This window comes from Tyto alba, unplaced genomic scaffold (genome assembly GCF_018691265.1).
Source record: "Tyto alba isolate M040663 unplaced genomic scaffold, T.alba_DEE_v4.0 Super-Scaffold_8, whole genome shotgun sequence".
Classification (NCBI taxonomy): Eukaryota; Metazoa; Chordata; class Aves; order Strigiformes; family Tytonidae; genus Tyto; species Tyto alba.
In genome coordinates, this window is record NW_024881329.1 from 24,358,286 (window position 1) to 24,373,093 (window position 14,808).

General features: G+C 51.9%; 2 protein-coding genes across 16 annotated transcripts in view; one reads left to right on the forward strand and one right to left on the reverse strand.

Annotated features, from left to right (window-relative positions):
* Positions 1 to 10,424, forward strand: part of POGZ (pogo transposable element derived with ZNF domain) — a 38,965-nt gene extending 28,541 nt beyond the window's left edge. For 14 of the 15 annotated variants that reach the window (XM_042785529.1, XM_032999480.2, XM_042785524.1 and 11 more), the window contains 11 exons: positions 405 to 739; positions 1,453 to 1,607; positions 2,099 to 2,199; positions 3,116 to 3,262; positions 4,186 to 4,320; positions 4,800 to 4,972; positions 5,526 to 5,666; positions 6,281 to 6,340; positions 6,672 to 6,784; positions 7,436 to 7,460; positions 7,601 to 10,424. In XM_042785529.1, the coding sequence (XP_042641463.1) occupies positions 405 to 739; positions 1,453 to 1,607; positions 2,099 to 2,199; positions 3,116 to 3,262; positions 4,186 to 4,320; positions 4,800 to 4,972; positions 5,526 to 5,666; positions 6,281 to 6,340; positions 6,672 to 6,784; positions 7,436 to 7,460; positions 7,601 to 9,173 (2,958 nt within the window). In that variant the 3' untranslated portion in view covers positions 9,174 to 10,424. The remainder of the gene's footprint in view (positions 1 to 404; positions 740 to 1,452; positions 1,608 to 2,098; positions 2,200 to 3,115; positions 3,263 to 4,185; positions 4,321 to 4,799; positions 4,973 to 5,525; positions 5,667 to 6,280; positions 6,341 to 6,671; positions 6,785 to 7,435; positions 7,461 to 7,600) is intronic. The other variant, XM_032999481.2, reaches the window with a different exon arrangement.
* Positions 10,425 to 11,991: 1,567 nt separating this feature from the next.
* Positions 11,992 to 14,510, reverse strand: PSMB4 (proteasome 20S subunit beta 4). The gene is made up of 7 exons (XM_042785598.1): positions 14,338 to 14,510; positions 14,021 to 14,227; positions 13,544 to 13,690; positions 13,305 to 13,386; positions 13,073 to 13,189; positions 12,450 to 12,538; positions 11,992 to 12,129 (listed from the first exon to the last, which is right to left on the reverse strand). Exons 1-7 carry the CDS (start codon positions 14,463 to 14,465, stop codon positions 12,117 to 12,119), a joined length of 783 nt encoding a protein of 260 aa, XP_042641532.1. The 5' UTR covers positions 14,466 to 14,510; the 3' UTR covers positions 11,992 to 12,116.
* Between the last annotated feature and the right edge of the window lie 298 nt (positions 14,511 to 14,808).

Sequence of the window (14,808 nt, forward strand, 5' to 3'; positions counted from 1 at the left end):
ATAGTTCTCCTCCCTAGATTAGGGACTGCTGTGGAAAGGAAGAATGTGACTGGGAGAAGGTGAGAGGCAAAGGAGAGAGAGGCCTTTGGAAGACCTTCCCCAGCATCCCTCGCTGGAAGTAGGCAGGACCCCAGTTTCATGTCCTGTTGGTGCCAGGCAATCTGTTTATTTTCTAATCTGACATATCAGTAAACAATCAAAACAGAAAATTGGATATTGACACTGCATCACTCTTTCCTTAAGAGTTTCTTAGAGTTCCTCTGCCTTTTCTTAGTACTGGTTAGTTTCTGTCTGTTTAACAGTATAATGAGACTGTACCTAGGAAGAACTACATAGACTAGTTCTTCTTAGATACAGTTTAATGTGTGGGGTGGTTTTGTCTTGTTTGTTTGTTTTTCTTTTAGTACTGCTGCCCTGAAATGGTTAAATTCCTCAAGAAAAGAAAATCTCCAGATTCCGAACCAAATACTCAATCTGCAAAGCCTCCATCTCCAGAAAAAACGACGGCTGTTGCTTCACCGCCCTCTTCTACTCCTATCCCTGCACTGTCCCCACCCGCTAAAGCGCCAGAGCCCAGTGAAAGCGTAGTTGACTCGTCCCAAAGTAAGCTCATTATGTTAGTAGATGATTTCTACTATGGCAGAGATGGCGGCAAAGTGAACCAGCTGCTGAACTTCCCCAAGGTTCCAACTTCCTTCAGGTGTCCGCACTGCACCAAGAGGCTAAAGAACAACATACGGTAAGGGTGTGCGATGTGCCACAAAAACAGTCGGCAGTGCTCTGACTACCTGCAGGGGGGGAAATGCCTGGTAAGCCCCAGTGTGGCCGGCCCTGCCGCTTTCCCGTGTTGGAGCTCAGGACCAGGACTGAGGCACGACAGGGAGAGATTTACCCACAGTCACACAGTTCAGTCAGGGCAGAGGTTGTAAGGAGATTGCACGCTTAGAATAATTGTGTTTATATCCTTCAGCAGAGAAGCCTCATTTGCTCATCACTAGCCTTAGTAGATAATAGGAAGTCATTCTTCTTGAAGAACTGCTCTTCTCACCTTTATTCAATGCACTTTCAATAGAGGGAGAAAGTACTTTTGTGAAATAGTGTATACTTTTGAGAAAGTCACTGCGTTGTTCTATTGTGCTATCTGGACTACTGATTTTTCTTTTAAGTTGAAATGTTTTGTCGTCATCAGTCGGATGCCGAGTTGGGGTCAGAAGTGCTCAAAAGCGAGTCGTACAGCCTCTGTACTACAGAATCTGTTCTTTGACTTCCCCTAGAGCTGGGGAGCAGGAGGTTGCTGGATAGAGGGAGACTTTGCTTTTGATGGGAGGAGGAGGAAGGAAACGTCTTAATGCAGTTGAAAATACTTTCGGTGTAGCGTTCGTACTGCTTTCAGGGTTACAGGTGCAAAATGTTTGGCTTTCTGCTCACACACTTTCTGTTCACCTCCATAAGATTTATGAATCACATGAAGCACCATGTGGAACTGGATCAGCAGAACGGAGAGGTAGATGTCCACACCATCTGTCAGCACTGTTACAGACAGTTCTCCACTCCGTTTCAGCTACAGTGTCACTTAGAGAATGTCCACAGTCCCTATGAGTCAACAAGTAAGTTGGCTCTCCTGTTGTTGTTTGTTTAGGTTTAAGAGGGTTTCTGTCTTGAATTAACTGCAGAACTGGTGAGAAAGGAGTGTCTGTTCTGCCTTGCCCCTTGGCGCCTTTGTGTTGTAGGCCACCAGAAAAATCCATCTAAGTTACATTTCTGCAGACTTACTGTCAAGAGTATTCTGGAGATTGAGTTCAATAACAACGTCATGGTAGAACTTAATTTTTTTCAGCAAATTGACATCTGATTTAAAATCACTTGAAGATTCCTCGTTGGGACACCTTGTTGTACCCACCATTTTAAGAGAATTTTTGCTGCCTTTTGGGAACTTCAGAGAGTTCAGAGCTAGTTTTTTGGGAGAGGTGGTGGGGGCGGTTGTTTTAGTTTTAAGGGACAGTTGTTGCCCAAGAAACTCGTACTGGTGTTTGGTTTGGTTTGGTTTGTTTTTTTTTTTTGTCCCCCAGCTGTTACCTGCTTTTCCTTTCTTTCGCAGCAAAGTGCAAGATCTGTGAATGGGCATTCGAGAGTGAGCCAATGTTCCTGCAGCACATGAAGGACACTCACAAGCCTGGGGAGATGCCCTATGTTTGTCAGGTATTAAAAGCGGTTTAGGGGCTGGACTTCAGAAATACATACCAGAGAATAAAAGGAAATCTGGTGCTTTTCAGCGAAGTGTGTGGCTCGTAGTGGTCTGGAGCAGACTTGAGCCACGACACAGTGCTGTGGAGCCCGCTGCGTTTTTTTCCAGGTGTGGACCTGGAGAAGTCCAGTGGCTTTTGGGGCAGCACAAGTAGCTGAATGTTTGCCACCAGTTCCCAGCACTCTGAAGCTGGATCAGTTTGATAGATGTTTGTTTAGTCCCAGTGGCGTTCAGAGCCTAATTTTTTTTTCCTCCCAGGGCATGCAGACAAATTGCCGTGCCATAAAGAGAAGTTGTCACTCCGGAGCAGATGAGATTATGTTGCTTGTGTGATACCTTTTCTTGACACTCTGTTGCCATGAGATTTGTGCTTGCATCGATTCTGAGATTCTGAACGTATCATCTCCACCCAGAGGTCCTAACACTGTCCCTCCAAAAAGAAAAAACAGAGAAGAAACTTCTAAAATATGTTATGTTAAAACAGATTATGTTCCAAATTCTGCATTTTACATAGATCCTGAAGAAACTGCTCTTTAATATATTCCAGCTGCTTTGCTTTGACTGTCTCTCTCCCTTTTCTTCTTTTTTTCCTTGGATATGGAGCTTGAATTGTCACTACTTTCTTTCTATACGAGTAGCTCAAATCTGTTTCTCCAAACTACTCTGAATATCCACTGCTTGATTTCATATCTAACAGTTGGAACAGGCTGGCAGGTTCTTTAAGGTTCTTTAGGACCTGGTTCCTAAACTCCACTGATGAGTATCTTTGGGTATCTGGGCACTACTACTAAGATCTCCGTGTCACAGTGGTGGATGTGAGAGAGACTCCGATGTTATTTCACTGTTAATTGTTCCCATCCACTGCGATAGGTCTGTCAGTACCGCTCATCGCTCTACTCCGAAGTGGATAGCCATTTCCGAATGATCCACGAAGACACGCGGCACCTGCTCTGCCCCTACTGCCTCAAAGTCTTTAAGAATGGCAATGCTTTCCAGCAGCACTTCATGAGGCATCAGGTACTGTGTCAGGGCTGTAGTCTCTCCTTGTTTAAGGGGGCTGGCTCTCCGCAGAGATGCAGTGGATGGTAAGCGTGCAATTAGTTCAGCATTTGCTTGGGATAAAAACGGAAAAAAAGAAAACTTGGTTGAAAGAGGGGTTTTAGTAGATGCTGCTTTCACTCCGTAACAAATGCAATTTGCACGCTGTCATTCCAGGCCTTGCATAGGGATTGTGCTGGAGGGAGGAGGCGTTGCTCCTTTGGGAGTAGCCCGGGCTGTTACTTAGCAGAAAAACGCACGGTCTGCTGGGCTGTTTGCTCCGTGTGATGATTAACCAACAGTGGGCTCTCTGTTCGTTTGGGTTTATAATTTTTTTTTATTTCCAGGTAATAGATAAGTAAATAATACTGTATGCACACAGATGAGTGTAATTTTAGTAGCTCGGTGTTCTGTTTCCATGTACGTTGCCCGTATTGACAACATATTTTATGTGGGTGTAGCTGAAGTGTACTTTCAGAATATAGAAACGTAGCGCTCTTACCGAGAGCCTGAGTTGATGTGCCCCGAAGTCCTTCGCCGGCTCCCGTGAGAGGCAGAGGCAAGGCAGCTTTTGAAGGAATGCTGCCCCACGTGCTGCTCTGCTCGTGTGCCTTGCTTTGGCTTGAACAAGCTGGGGAAGACTCGTTCCCTGGCACTTCCAGGTCTGGTGTCTCTGCAGAGCCTGATGATTTTAATTGAAAAACCAAAACAAACAAAAAATTCAGAGCACCCGAGATCGGGCTTGCCAGGGAGGGACTTTCAGATGCTGAAGAAAAATGGGGCTGCCTTTGGTTTCAAAGAACAGAAAAAATGTTAGCTTTTTTTTTTTTTAAACAAAAAACCCTGCTGTGTTGTGACATGCTTCTCTAAAATTCGATATATTTCATCTGCATTTGCTTTAGAAGAAGAGTGTTTATCATTGCAACAAGTGTAGACTCCAGTTCCTGTTTGCCAAGGATAAAATTGAACACAAGCTGCAGCATCACAAAACTTTCCGAAAGCCCAAGCAATTAGAAGGATTGAAACCTGGAACCAAGGTAAGGACTCGAGGTTAACAGCAGGCCTGTGTCCTCGGGAAACACCCGCAGTGTCTGGGGGGGGGGGGACTTAGCAAGAGCAGACGTTTGCTTCAGCTGCACCGTTACCCGGCACTCGCTGGGACAGAAAAGCCCTTTGTGTTCTGCCCGCCTGGGGAGTGCGTAGTTAACGGGATGTGGTTGGGGCAGAAGCAGAGCGGGGGGGGGTGGCAGTGGCACGCTGGAGGCTGAACTCTCCTGGTGAAGGTACCGACGGGTGGAGGTACCTGAACTAGGTGTCGGGCGGCCTCTCTAGTTGCCAGGGACTGAGCGGCGCTTCGGGACTCGTGTCCTGGGGGGCTGGTGCCGCCCTGGGTGGGACGAGCCGCGTCCTGGGAGCAGCGCTCTGTTCTCTGCCGGGGGGCTGGAGGACACAGGAGTGAGCTCAGAGGCGCCTCTGCCCATGTGGTTTAGGGGACGTGGGGGTGTGTTTTCTGCAGGTTACGATCAGGGCGTCTAGAGGACAGCCACGGACAGTGCCGATAGCTTCCAACGACGTGCCGCAGGGCGCTGGACAGGAAACCACCTCGCTGGCAGCCTCTACCGATCCCCAGCCCATCTTCCTGTACCCGCCCGTCCAGAGGAACGTCCAGAAGAGAGCGGTCAAAAAAATGTCAGAACGTTCTGCTAAATGCCAAATTAAAAAAGATTTTTTTAAAGGAAATGCAGTTAGCTTTTCAGTGCCACAGCGATGGGTAATACGATCCTCAGCACTGGACAGCTCTGTCTTACCAGTTGCCAAGGAAACTTTATGCCAGGAGAGCCTAGCTTCCGCCAAGCCCAGGATTAAGTCATGTTAGGAAAGCCCTTAAGGTGAAACGGTGAAGTACAGACTTAGTGAGGCGTTTTTATAGAAACAATGGAATTTCATCAGCATAAGGGCTTTCCCACAGCCTACCCTGTGTCCTGCTGCCTTGTCTTAATTTTTTTTTTTTCTTTTTTTAATTGATTATCCACTCTTAAACTGTATATTCCTGACTACAGCAAGTAGGGAATGCTTAGCCTGGCACCGAGGCACCTTGGCTTCCCGGGGCGCGAGATGAGACTAGTTGGACTGCAGACTTGTGAAAGTTTACGTGCCATTAAATTCTTCTCGGTCTTGACAGTTGTTGTAACTCCGAAGATGCCTGCTCAGACACTAATGAAAACATCCCTCTGATTTTCAGGAGTGTCTTGGGGAGGCAGACTTGTCTGGAGTGCAGCTTCGAAATCCCCGACTTCCCAAACCACTTCCCCACCTACGTGCACTGTTCGCTGTGTCGCTACAGCACTTGCTGCTCCAGAGCTTACGCCAACCACATGATCAAGTACGTGGGATTCTGCGAATGCTGTCGTAGAAACTCCTCCTGCCTGAATGCAGTGGCACCTCTGTGTGTGTCTGCACTGCAGGAAAGGGGCATGGGGAAACTCCAGGTCACCGCAGCAGTTTGTAAGTGTCAGCACAGGTGTGGGTGGTGGCTCTCAAATGGGATGAGAACACTGAGTGCAAGAGCTGAGATTCATCCCAAGCTGTCAGGATTGTGGCCAGTGACATGTGTCCTGCATGCTGCTGCAAAACACTGTCACTTTTCAGCGCTTCTTGAAAAATTCTCAGATTTAATAATCTAGAAATTTTTTAAAGGGGTAAAAAAAAAAAATAATGCTGTGCTTCTCCAAGCCTGTGGTCTGTACAGGACTGTGGATAGACCACAGACCAGGATGGCAGAAGTTACTCCAAAATCTGGGCACTTTAAATGTTGTTGTACAGGTTTTTCATTTAGACACGGAGTTTTCCTTTCCTTGAATACAAAACTGACAGACAAAATGTTATTAAAACCAGGATTGGCTCTGTCTTTGTAAATGTGCAGTATTTTGCATGGGTTTATAGCTCTTTAAATACCCAGAATAATTCTGACATTTAATAAACTCTTTTGTCTTACAGCAACCACGTTCCTCGGAAGAGTCCAAAATACTTGGCTTTGTTTAAAAACTATACTGCCTGGTAATGGAAAACTTGTCATCTGACTTTAATCCCCTGGAACCGAATGTGCCTTCACTTTCTGATCTTCCCGTTCTGCTCTTGCATGATTGCTTCTGAAGAAGCTCTGGTTATTTTTTGCCACACAGGAAAATATGTTGAATTAAGGGCAATATGTTGACACCCCCATTGCCTTCCAGTGGGAGTTTAGTGTTTCAGGGTGGGGACACTGCCTGTATGCACTGGAGGGTGATGGTTTTTTCTAATTGTTAGTGGGGGGATGTACTTACTTTCATAACTGGTGTTGATACTGAGCTCACTTTTTTTTTTTTTTTTTCCCCCTCCTCCCTTCCAGTGGTGTAAAGCTGTCCTGTTCCTCTTGTCTCTTTGTAACGACTGAGGGTGATGCAATGGCCGAACATCTGGTCTTCAACCCATCACACGAGTTTAGTAACATTATTTTCCGAGGTAAGAGTTTGAAAAGGAGCCAGGAGTGTTGTGGAAAATGAACACAGGGCATAATATTTCACCTGGAGCCTATGAACTGATACACTTCTTTGTTTAGCGTTGGGCTGAGCGCTTGGGCCCCAGTTCTGAGGAGATGCAGTGTGTTAGGGACCTCCTGAACCGCCTGAATGAGTCTTCATTGTTATGGAGATTGGAGAGTTAAGCGTTGAGGGAGGCTGGCTCTGCCCCTGAGCTCCTCTGAGCCACCACTGTACCTCCCTGACGCCAGGAGCCTTCAGCAGCTGCTGCTGCCGGGCTTGAACGGAGCCGCGGAGCGGCGGCCCGGCCGCTGCCTGTGAATTGCCACAACTTGCGGAACTCGGGGATCGGGCCGCCGCCGAGCTTTCCCAACCCAACTGCCCGCGTTACCGAGCGCACGTGGAGTCGTGCGGCTGGTGAGCGCGGCTCTGCCCCTCGCCCCGTGGCTGGGGCGCGAGGGGCGCGAGGGGCGCGAGGGCGGTAGCTGTTGGGCAGCACCTTGGGGTGCGGCAGGGCAGCAGGCAGCAGCGGGGCGCCGCGCTCCTCTCTGTAAGGGAACTTGTTTGTTTGCACTGGCGCGGTGTTCGTTTGCTAAGCTACAAATGGGTTTTGTTGTTTTGTTTTTCGTAACAGGGCCTACTTGGATATCACATTCCAGGTAAAGTGTTTGCGAACCCTTATCTGCCATCATCCCTTTCGGTTTGTGGGGTTGGGTGCGGGTTTTTTCCCTCGGTTTGTTTTCTCTCGACAGCTCTATTATCTCAGTTTTAAGAAGGCGCTGTGTTCTCTCCCCTCAAGGCACATTCAGCCCCAGGACAAAAGCGTGAAGAATCCTTGCCCTACCTATTCCCCGAGTAAAGCTGCTACTGTGAAAACAAAGTCTGTGTTACCCGCGAAAGATGACCTGGAGCCCGAGCTGGCACCAGCAGCCTACAACAGACCTCCGGTCTGCCAGGAAGAGGAGTGCTTAAATATTGATGCTCCAGAAGACGAGCAGCCAACGAAGGAGCCTGAGCCTGCCAGCAAAAAGGAGCAGCTGTCGGTGAAGAAGCTGCGCATGGTACTGTTTGCTTTGTGCTGCAACACCGAGCAGGCCGCAGAGCACTTCCGGAACCCTCAGAGGCGGATCAGGCGCTGGCTGCGAAGGTTTCAGGCTTTCCAAGAGGAGAACCTGGCGTCCCTGTCAGAGGGCAAGTACCTCAGCTTAGAGGCCGAAGAGAAGCTGGCGGAGTGGGTGCTGACGCAGCGAGAGCAGCAGCTGCCCGTGAACGAGGAGACGCTCTTCCAGAAAGCCACCAAGATCGGCCGGTCCCTCGAGGGGGGCTTCAAGATCTCCTACGAGTGGGCGGTGAGGTTCATGCTACGGCACAACCTCAGCACGCACACGCGGAGGGCCGTGGCTCACCCTCTCCCCAAAGACGTGGAGGACAACGCCGGTTGCTTCATCGAGTTCGTGCAGCGGCAGATCCACACCCAGGACCTGCCCCTCTCCATGATCGCCGCCATCGACGAGATCTCGCTCTTCCTGGACGTGGAGGTGCTGAGCAGCGACGACCGGAAGGAGAACGCCCTGCAGACGGTGGGGACCGGGGAGCCCTGGTGCGACGTCGTCCTGACGATCCTCGCCGACGGCAGCGTTCTCCCGACGCTGGTCTTCTACCGGGGGAACGTGCAGCAGCCCGCCAACGTGCCGGAATCGATCATGTTGGAAGCGAAGGAGAACGGGTACAGCGACGACGAAGTCATGGAGCTGTGGTCGACCAGAGTGTGGCAGAAGCACACGGAGTGCCAGAACAGCAAGGGCATGCTCGTGCTGGACTGTCACCGAACACACCTCTCGGAAGAAGTACTTGCCCTGCTGAGCGCGTCCAGCACTCTGCCGGCCGTCGTCCCTGCCGGCTGCAGCTCCAAAATCCAGCCCCTGGATGTTTGTATAAAAAGGACTGTGAAAAATTTCTTGCATAAAAAGTGGAAAGAGCAAGCCAAGGAAATGGCGGACTCCACGTGCGACTCGGACATTCTTCTGCAGCTGGTCCTGTGCTGGCTGGCGGAGGTGCTGGAGATCATTAGTGACTCCCCCGAACTGGTGCAGCAGTCCTTCCTGGTGGCCAGCGTGCTGCCCGGCCCGGACGGCACGGCCAACTCGCCCACGCGCAACGGCGACATGCAGGAGGAGCTGATCGCCGCGCTGGAGGAGCAGCTGAAGCTGAGCGACGCGCAGGCGGAGCAGGCGGCGGCGGGCGGGCAGGACGGGGCCCGGCCCGAGGAGCCCGCGGACCCCGAAATCCTCCAGCAGCTCTTCGAAGGGGAGAGCGAGACTGAGTCGTTCTACGGCTTTGAAGATGCCGATTTGGATCTGATGGAAATCTGAGCACTGATCTGCGAACCGTGATCCAGAAAGGGTTATTTTTGAAATAAATGTTGGATGAGACCATTACACTTCCCTGTGGATTTGTGGGTTTAGGAAATTCGTAGGCGATCACTCAGATAAATAGCCATTTATGCTGTTCATTTATAAGTTTTGTGCTTTTTTAAAAGAAAAATCACTGTGTTGGTATTTTCTGAAAATATATTGTGGGTGAATATTTTTGCGTTTTCTTTACCTCACTGTATCATAGTTTTCTGTTTTTATTGTGCAGAAATGTTTTGAATTATACATTGTCAATGTGACCATTTCTAAAGAAAGGAGAAAAATATGTAGCTAATGAACCAGTATATAAATCTTTTTGGTTGTCTTAACACAGGTTTTTTGTTTTGTTTTTTTTTTTCTTTTTTTTTTAACACTTGACCCAGAGATTTAGGTTTCTGTGGAAAATTTAGGTATGAGTTACTGCTCTAACGTGTGAACCTTCTATAATTGGCCATTAAGATTTGGGTTTGGTTTGGGGGTTTTTTGTTGGTTGTTTTTTTTTTTTTTTTAAAGAAGAGTAATTATTTTGCTTGTGAATTTGGACGGGGGGTAGAAACACAAGCGCAAGCGTTTTGCCTGTTCCGTGCCAGCGCCGCTGCCGGGGGCGGGGGGAGGACGGGCAGCGCTGGCCCCAGCCCCCCGCCTTCCCCTCGGCTCTCCGGCACCGGGCGGGGGTTCCTCTCCACCCGGGAGCCCGCCCGGCACCCACCTTGCTCCAAAGAATTCCTGACAGAGGGTACATGGTGGAAGAGGAAAGTCAAGTCTGTCTTGATCTTCCTGTACAGTAGGTGGGAGTTAAAACCGTACGGACCATTAAACGTCGACCTTTTAACTACTCGTAGTTGATAAACCTGCTTTAACCAGTGGCATCAGACACTACGTTCCTTAGAATTAGAAATCTGATTTAATGAAACAAACTGTGACGTGCACAAAAAGAAGACGTTTGTTTTTATTTTTCACTGCCAGCTTAAATTTTTCTACAATTTGCATGTTTGAGGGTTTTTTAATTGTATGTATTATGGTATAAACGGAAAGCATTTTGACACACAGAATTCAGAAGCACCTGCACCTTTCTGTTTCCATAGAGGTTTTGTGAACCTTCCCTATTACCTAAGGAAAGCAGGAGGCAGCATGTGCAGACCTGTAAATGGTTCATCTTTAAAATGTACATAAGTGGAACATTTAATAAAACCAGGGAAATGGATTTATAAACATGTGTTTTTATTATGAAGAACTATTTAACTCTTGTGATATCGTACTGCTTAATCTAAAGTGCATCCTGCCTTCCTGGGGGCCGCGCGAGCGCGCCGGCCGCAGCCTGCCCGGGCCGCAGGCCGGGTTCCCTCTGTGCGTGTGAGGGGCCGCGGAGTCGTTTCACATGTCCTGAAGAAGCCCCCAGCTGGGGTAGTAATTAAATGTGTTTACATGTCGTTAACACTCGAGGCAGAGTTCTGCCCGACTGGCATTTCTGCAGCCGCTCCCTGCCCTTTCACCATGCAGCGGGTTCAGTGGAACAACCTACTCTTCCCCAGTGAGATTTTTTTTTTGCTTTTTTTTTTTTTTAAATAAAAAGTCTGAAAAACCATTAATAAAATACTCTCCTGAATAAATATTTTCGCTGTTGTTTATCTCGGGTAGCAGTAAATACCGCTCTTGCTCTTCTTTATGGATGTATTCCACCCCAGGCGCAGCACTACCCCGCTCAGCCCCAGGGACACCTTGGGGTTCCTCCTGGCGCCGCGCCCCCGGCAGATGCTCAGTGCCCCGGCCTGGCTGCCGTCAGCAGGCACCGCCAGAGGACTTTAGGTAGGGAGAGCTTAATTCTTCTAATTGCAGTTATTAGAGAAAGCACTGAAGTCAACCCCCTCCTTTGTCTTTCTCCCCCGTGCTCCCGCGTTGGGCCAAGCGCCGGCAGCTGCGGGATAAGCCGGGGGCCCGGTGGGGGAGCAGCACCAGGACCGTGGGCTTGGGCTGGCAGAGCTGCTCCTGCCCAGCCCCACAGCTCTGCCCACCCGTGTCCGACCCCCACGGACACACCGTGGGGCTCCCCAAGTCCCCACACGCTCAGCCCCAGCAGCGCCCGCCCGACTCCTTGGTGATGCAGCGTACTGCTCACAAATACTCTTTTTTTTTTTTTTTTTAAACAGAAAAGATCTTTAAAGATGTTCTTTTCACTCTGTCCCCAGGTGGCTTTTAAAGGGCAACCGAGGCTTTTCACCTGTCCAGATCAGAATTTGGGGTTCTCTGGATTACGAGTGTGTGCAGAACCCCAGTACGTGGTCGCTGAAAGGCCCTGGGAGGCATGGGCTCCCCAGGACAGAGTGGTGGAATCACTTAGGCTGGAAAAGACCTTTAAGATCAAGTCTAAGTGGTGACTGAACTCTGCCCAGGCCACCACTCACCCCTGTCCCTAAGTGCCACAGCTCCTTGTCCTTTAACATCACAGTTCACTAGATTTTGTCTTTCCTTAGGGCAAATCTTGACAGGACTTGGGTATTTAACTTCAGGTTTAGCAAACAGGTACCAACCAGGCCGGGTGCTGACCCTCCTGTCCCCCAGGTCATCGTTCCAGCTGCTGCCCTCGAGCCGTCTGGTACAAACCTGCAACTCGAAACCGTCGCTAGAAGGGAGACATGCAAACGGAGACGTGCTGCTCCAGCAAAAATAAGGACTTGCAGCCGTTAGGAACCTTCACTGCCTGAAACCACGAGACTTCCCAAAATCGGTATTTTTGGAGCACCCCCTAAACTCAATCCCAACTGTAGCACAACACACAGGCTTGGCTTATCGGGTTTATTTTCTTTCCAAAACACATGAGATCAGAGCTTCAAAAGGAGAAACGGATTTACAGCAGATAAAAAGGGTGATAACGTGGACACAACGGCTGGAGCAGCTCCTTGGCGATCATTCAAAGCCACTGCAAGAAGATGATTTGATAATGTCAGGACATAATGACAAAGCCAGGGGTACGGCCCCAAAGAGCTCTCCCCCTCCTGAGGGAAGGCGCACTAACGCCTTCAGGCTGGGCTGCAAAGGGGTGAGCGGAGCCCAGAGCTGCCTCCGGAGCGGGAGGAGTTGGGGGGATCGAGGAGCCTCCCGCCGCAGCGCGTGGCAGGGACGTGATCCTGCAGCGGCTGCCCCTCACCCAGCCTGGACCAGCCGCTTCCTCCTGTGCCTCCAGGACGTGCCAGGCTGCCGCCGCGCAGCCCAGAGCACCTGCAACCCAGCGGGCATTACCTGACAAGGTGCGCGATGTCCCAGTTGGCTTCCAGGGTCAGCGGCCCTTCTACCTCCACGCCTTTCTCCGTCGCAATAGCCACTTCATACTGGGGAGAGAAGACATTGGCAGCTCTCAATAAAGCCTGAATTCCACACCTGAATTTCAGATGGGCCCCGTGAAAGCTCTAATCAGCAAGAGCCAGTAGTAACAGCCATTAAACAAGTTTTGGGTTAACACAGCTTTGCATTCAGTAACGTTTCACTGTCTCCCTGGTGGGCAAGTTGAGATAGTTGACAGTAGAAGCAGACAGAAACACTTCTGAAGCTAAACAACTGCAGCCTCGGGACGCTGCCACTGTGGGGATGGGAGAAGTATCACCAGATCGAAGGAAACGCCGGGGCTGAGCATCGCTGGGACTCAAACAGCTCTTCTGAGGCTGCAGGGGCAGCCTGGCTCTGGAGGGCAGCTTTGCTAGCAGCATCCCGTGACACAGCCCACCCCAGCCACCGCAGGGGTTACCGCGAGGACTCCCGCGCTCAGAGACAGGAGAGGAGCCGGGGTGCAGCCCGGAACGTCGGCCCGAGGCGCGGAGAGGGCACCCCAGCTCTCCAGCCCAGGCAGGCCGCAGCTGGGCACTCACCCTGTTGAACGACCGAGCGTCTCTGTAATACAAAATTTTCATGCAACGCTCGATCAAGTCACGGGCCTCCTCCTTCGTCAGGCTGGGTTTCTTCTCCAAGACTTCTCTCATCAATGGCTGCGGGAGAAAAAAAAAAAAAAAAAAAAAAAAAGAAGAATAAAATCCAGTAGCTCGGCCCCTCGGTAGCCCAGTGCTGAAGTCGCTTTAGCAGCTGAGCAGGAGCAGACTCTACCTGAGCTAGGTACGCTCCGTAACCCGTCGCGAGCGTAGAGGCTTCGTAGGCCACGCCGAGCATGTCCACGTAACCTAGGAAGCTGAAGGGGCAGCTCTGTGAGCGCGGCGGCTGCGGCGGGGAGGGACTCGGCTTTGGAGGGGCTACACCCGGCCGCAGACCTCTCCGAGCGCCACGCCGTGAGGAGCGGCCCCGGGGAAGGACGCGCAGGAACCGCCACGCCGCTCGCCCTCGCTCACCTCTCGCCGCTGTAGTAGCCTCCGATGACAACGGTGTTCCAGAGCGGGTTTATCTTGGACCTCCGGTTGTACATGACTCGTGTCAGCCAGGAGTGAATGGCTTTCGGGCTGTAACTGTGACCATCTCCCAACAGCTCCTCGTCGATTCTAACGCAGGTAGAAATTTCGCCCAACTAAGCAAAGCGGGAGGCGCCCGGGGAAGGGGGCAGCTGCGGCACCAGCAGGACTGAGCAGCCTCCCGCACGCTCCCCACGGGCTGTTCTCAAACGGGACCCTACGAGAGGTGAACCTGCCAAAGGCCACACACCGAAACCGGCTCTCCGCAGAGAATTTGGCAAATTCACTTGTACTGAAGGGGCTGCCGAAGGACAAGGGGGATTTCGGCTCAGTTTTACCCCTGCTCAGTGAATGCTTTTAATTACATTTCAGCCCTCTGAGGACCGGGAAAGGGAGGCAGCCCAGGCCAGGAGGACTTACACCATCTGGTCGATGACCTGTTTGAGGTACTGGAAGTCGGCGTAGTCGCCGGACGCGCCCAGCATGGTGGTGTCGTTCACCTTCAGGAGCCTGGAGATGCTGCGGAAGCGGGCGAGGGAGCCGTAGGAGCCCATCATGTCCGCGGCGACCATCACCCCGCCGTCGAACTTCACGCCCAGCACCGAGGTGCCGGTCACCATCGGGCTCCTGCGGGCACCCAAGGTCAGCGCTGCCGCGGCTCCTCGCAACCCCCAGCCCGGCCCAGCCCTCCCCAGTCCCTCCTGCCCAGACCCCCCCCCCGCCCCTCCCGCACTCACAGCGTGCGGGTGAAGGGCAAGGAGCCGGCGGCGGGGCCGGGCCCGGGCGCCACGGGGCTGTACGTTTGCCCCGGGGCCGGGCCCCCGGCCCAGAAAGGCGGCGGAGCCCGCGTCCCCCCGACCTCCATCTTAGTCACGGTGCGGCCCGCGCTGCGCAGGCGCGACGGAAGAACGACGGCGCCGCGGGGGCGGCCGGAGCCGGGCGGGAGGGTCTGGCCACCATCTTGTGTGTGGCGGAACTGTCGTGCGTTCGCTACAGCTCCCTCCCCCCTCGGGGCTGGAAGCCTCGCTCCGCGCCCCGCTGCAGCCCCGGGGGGGCGGGGGGGGGCCCGGGGCTGCCCCTGTCGCGCCGCGCCCTACGGAGCAGCCCCGGGGGCAGCGCTGAGGGGCCGCCGACCCGGCCGCCGCGCCCTTCCCAAGATGGCGGCGCCAGGTGCGTCACGTGGTCTCCCTCCCGCTAGCCGAGGGGGC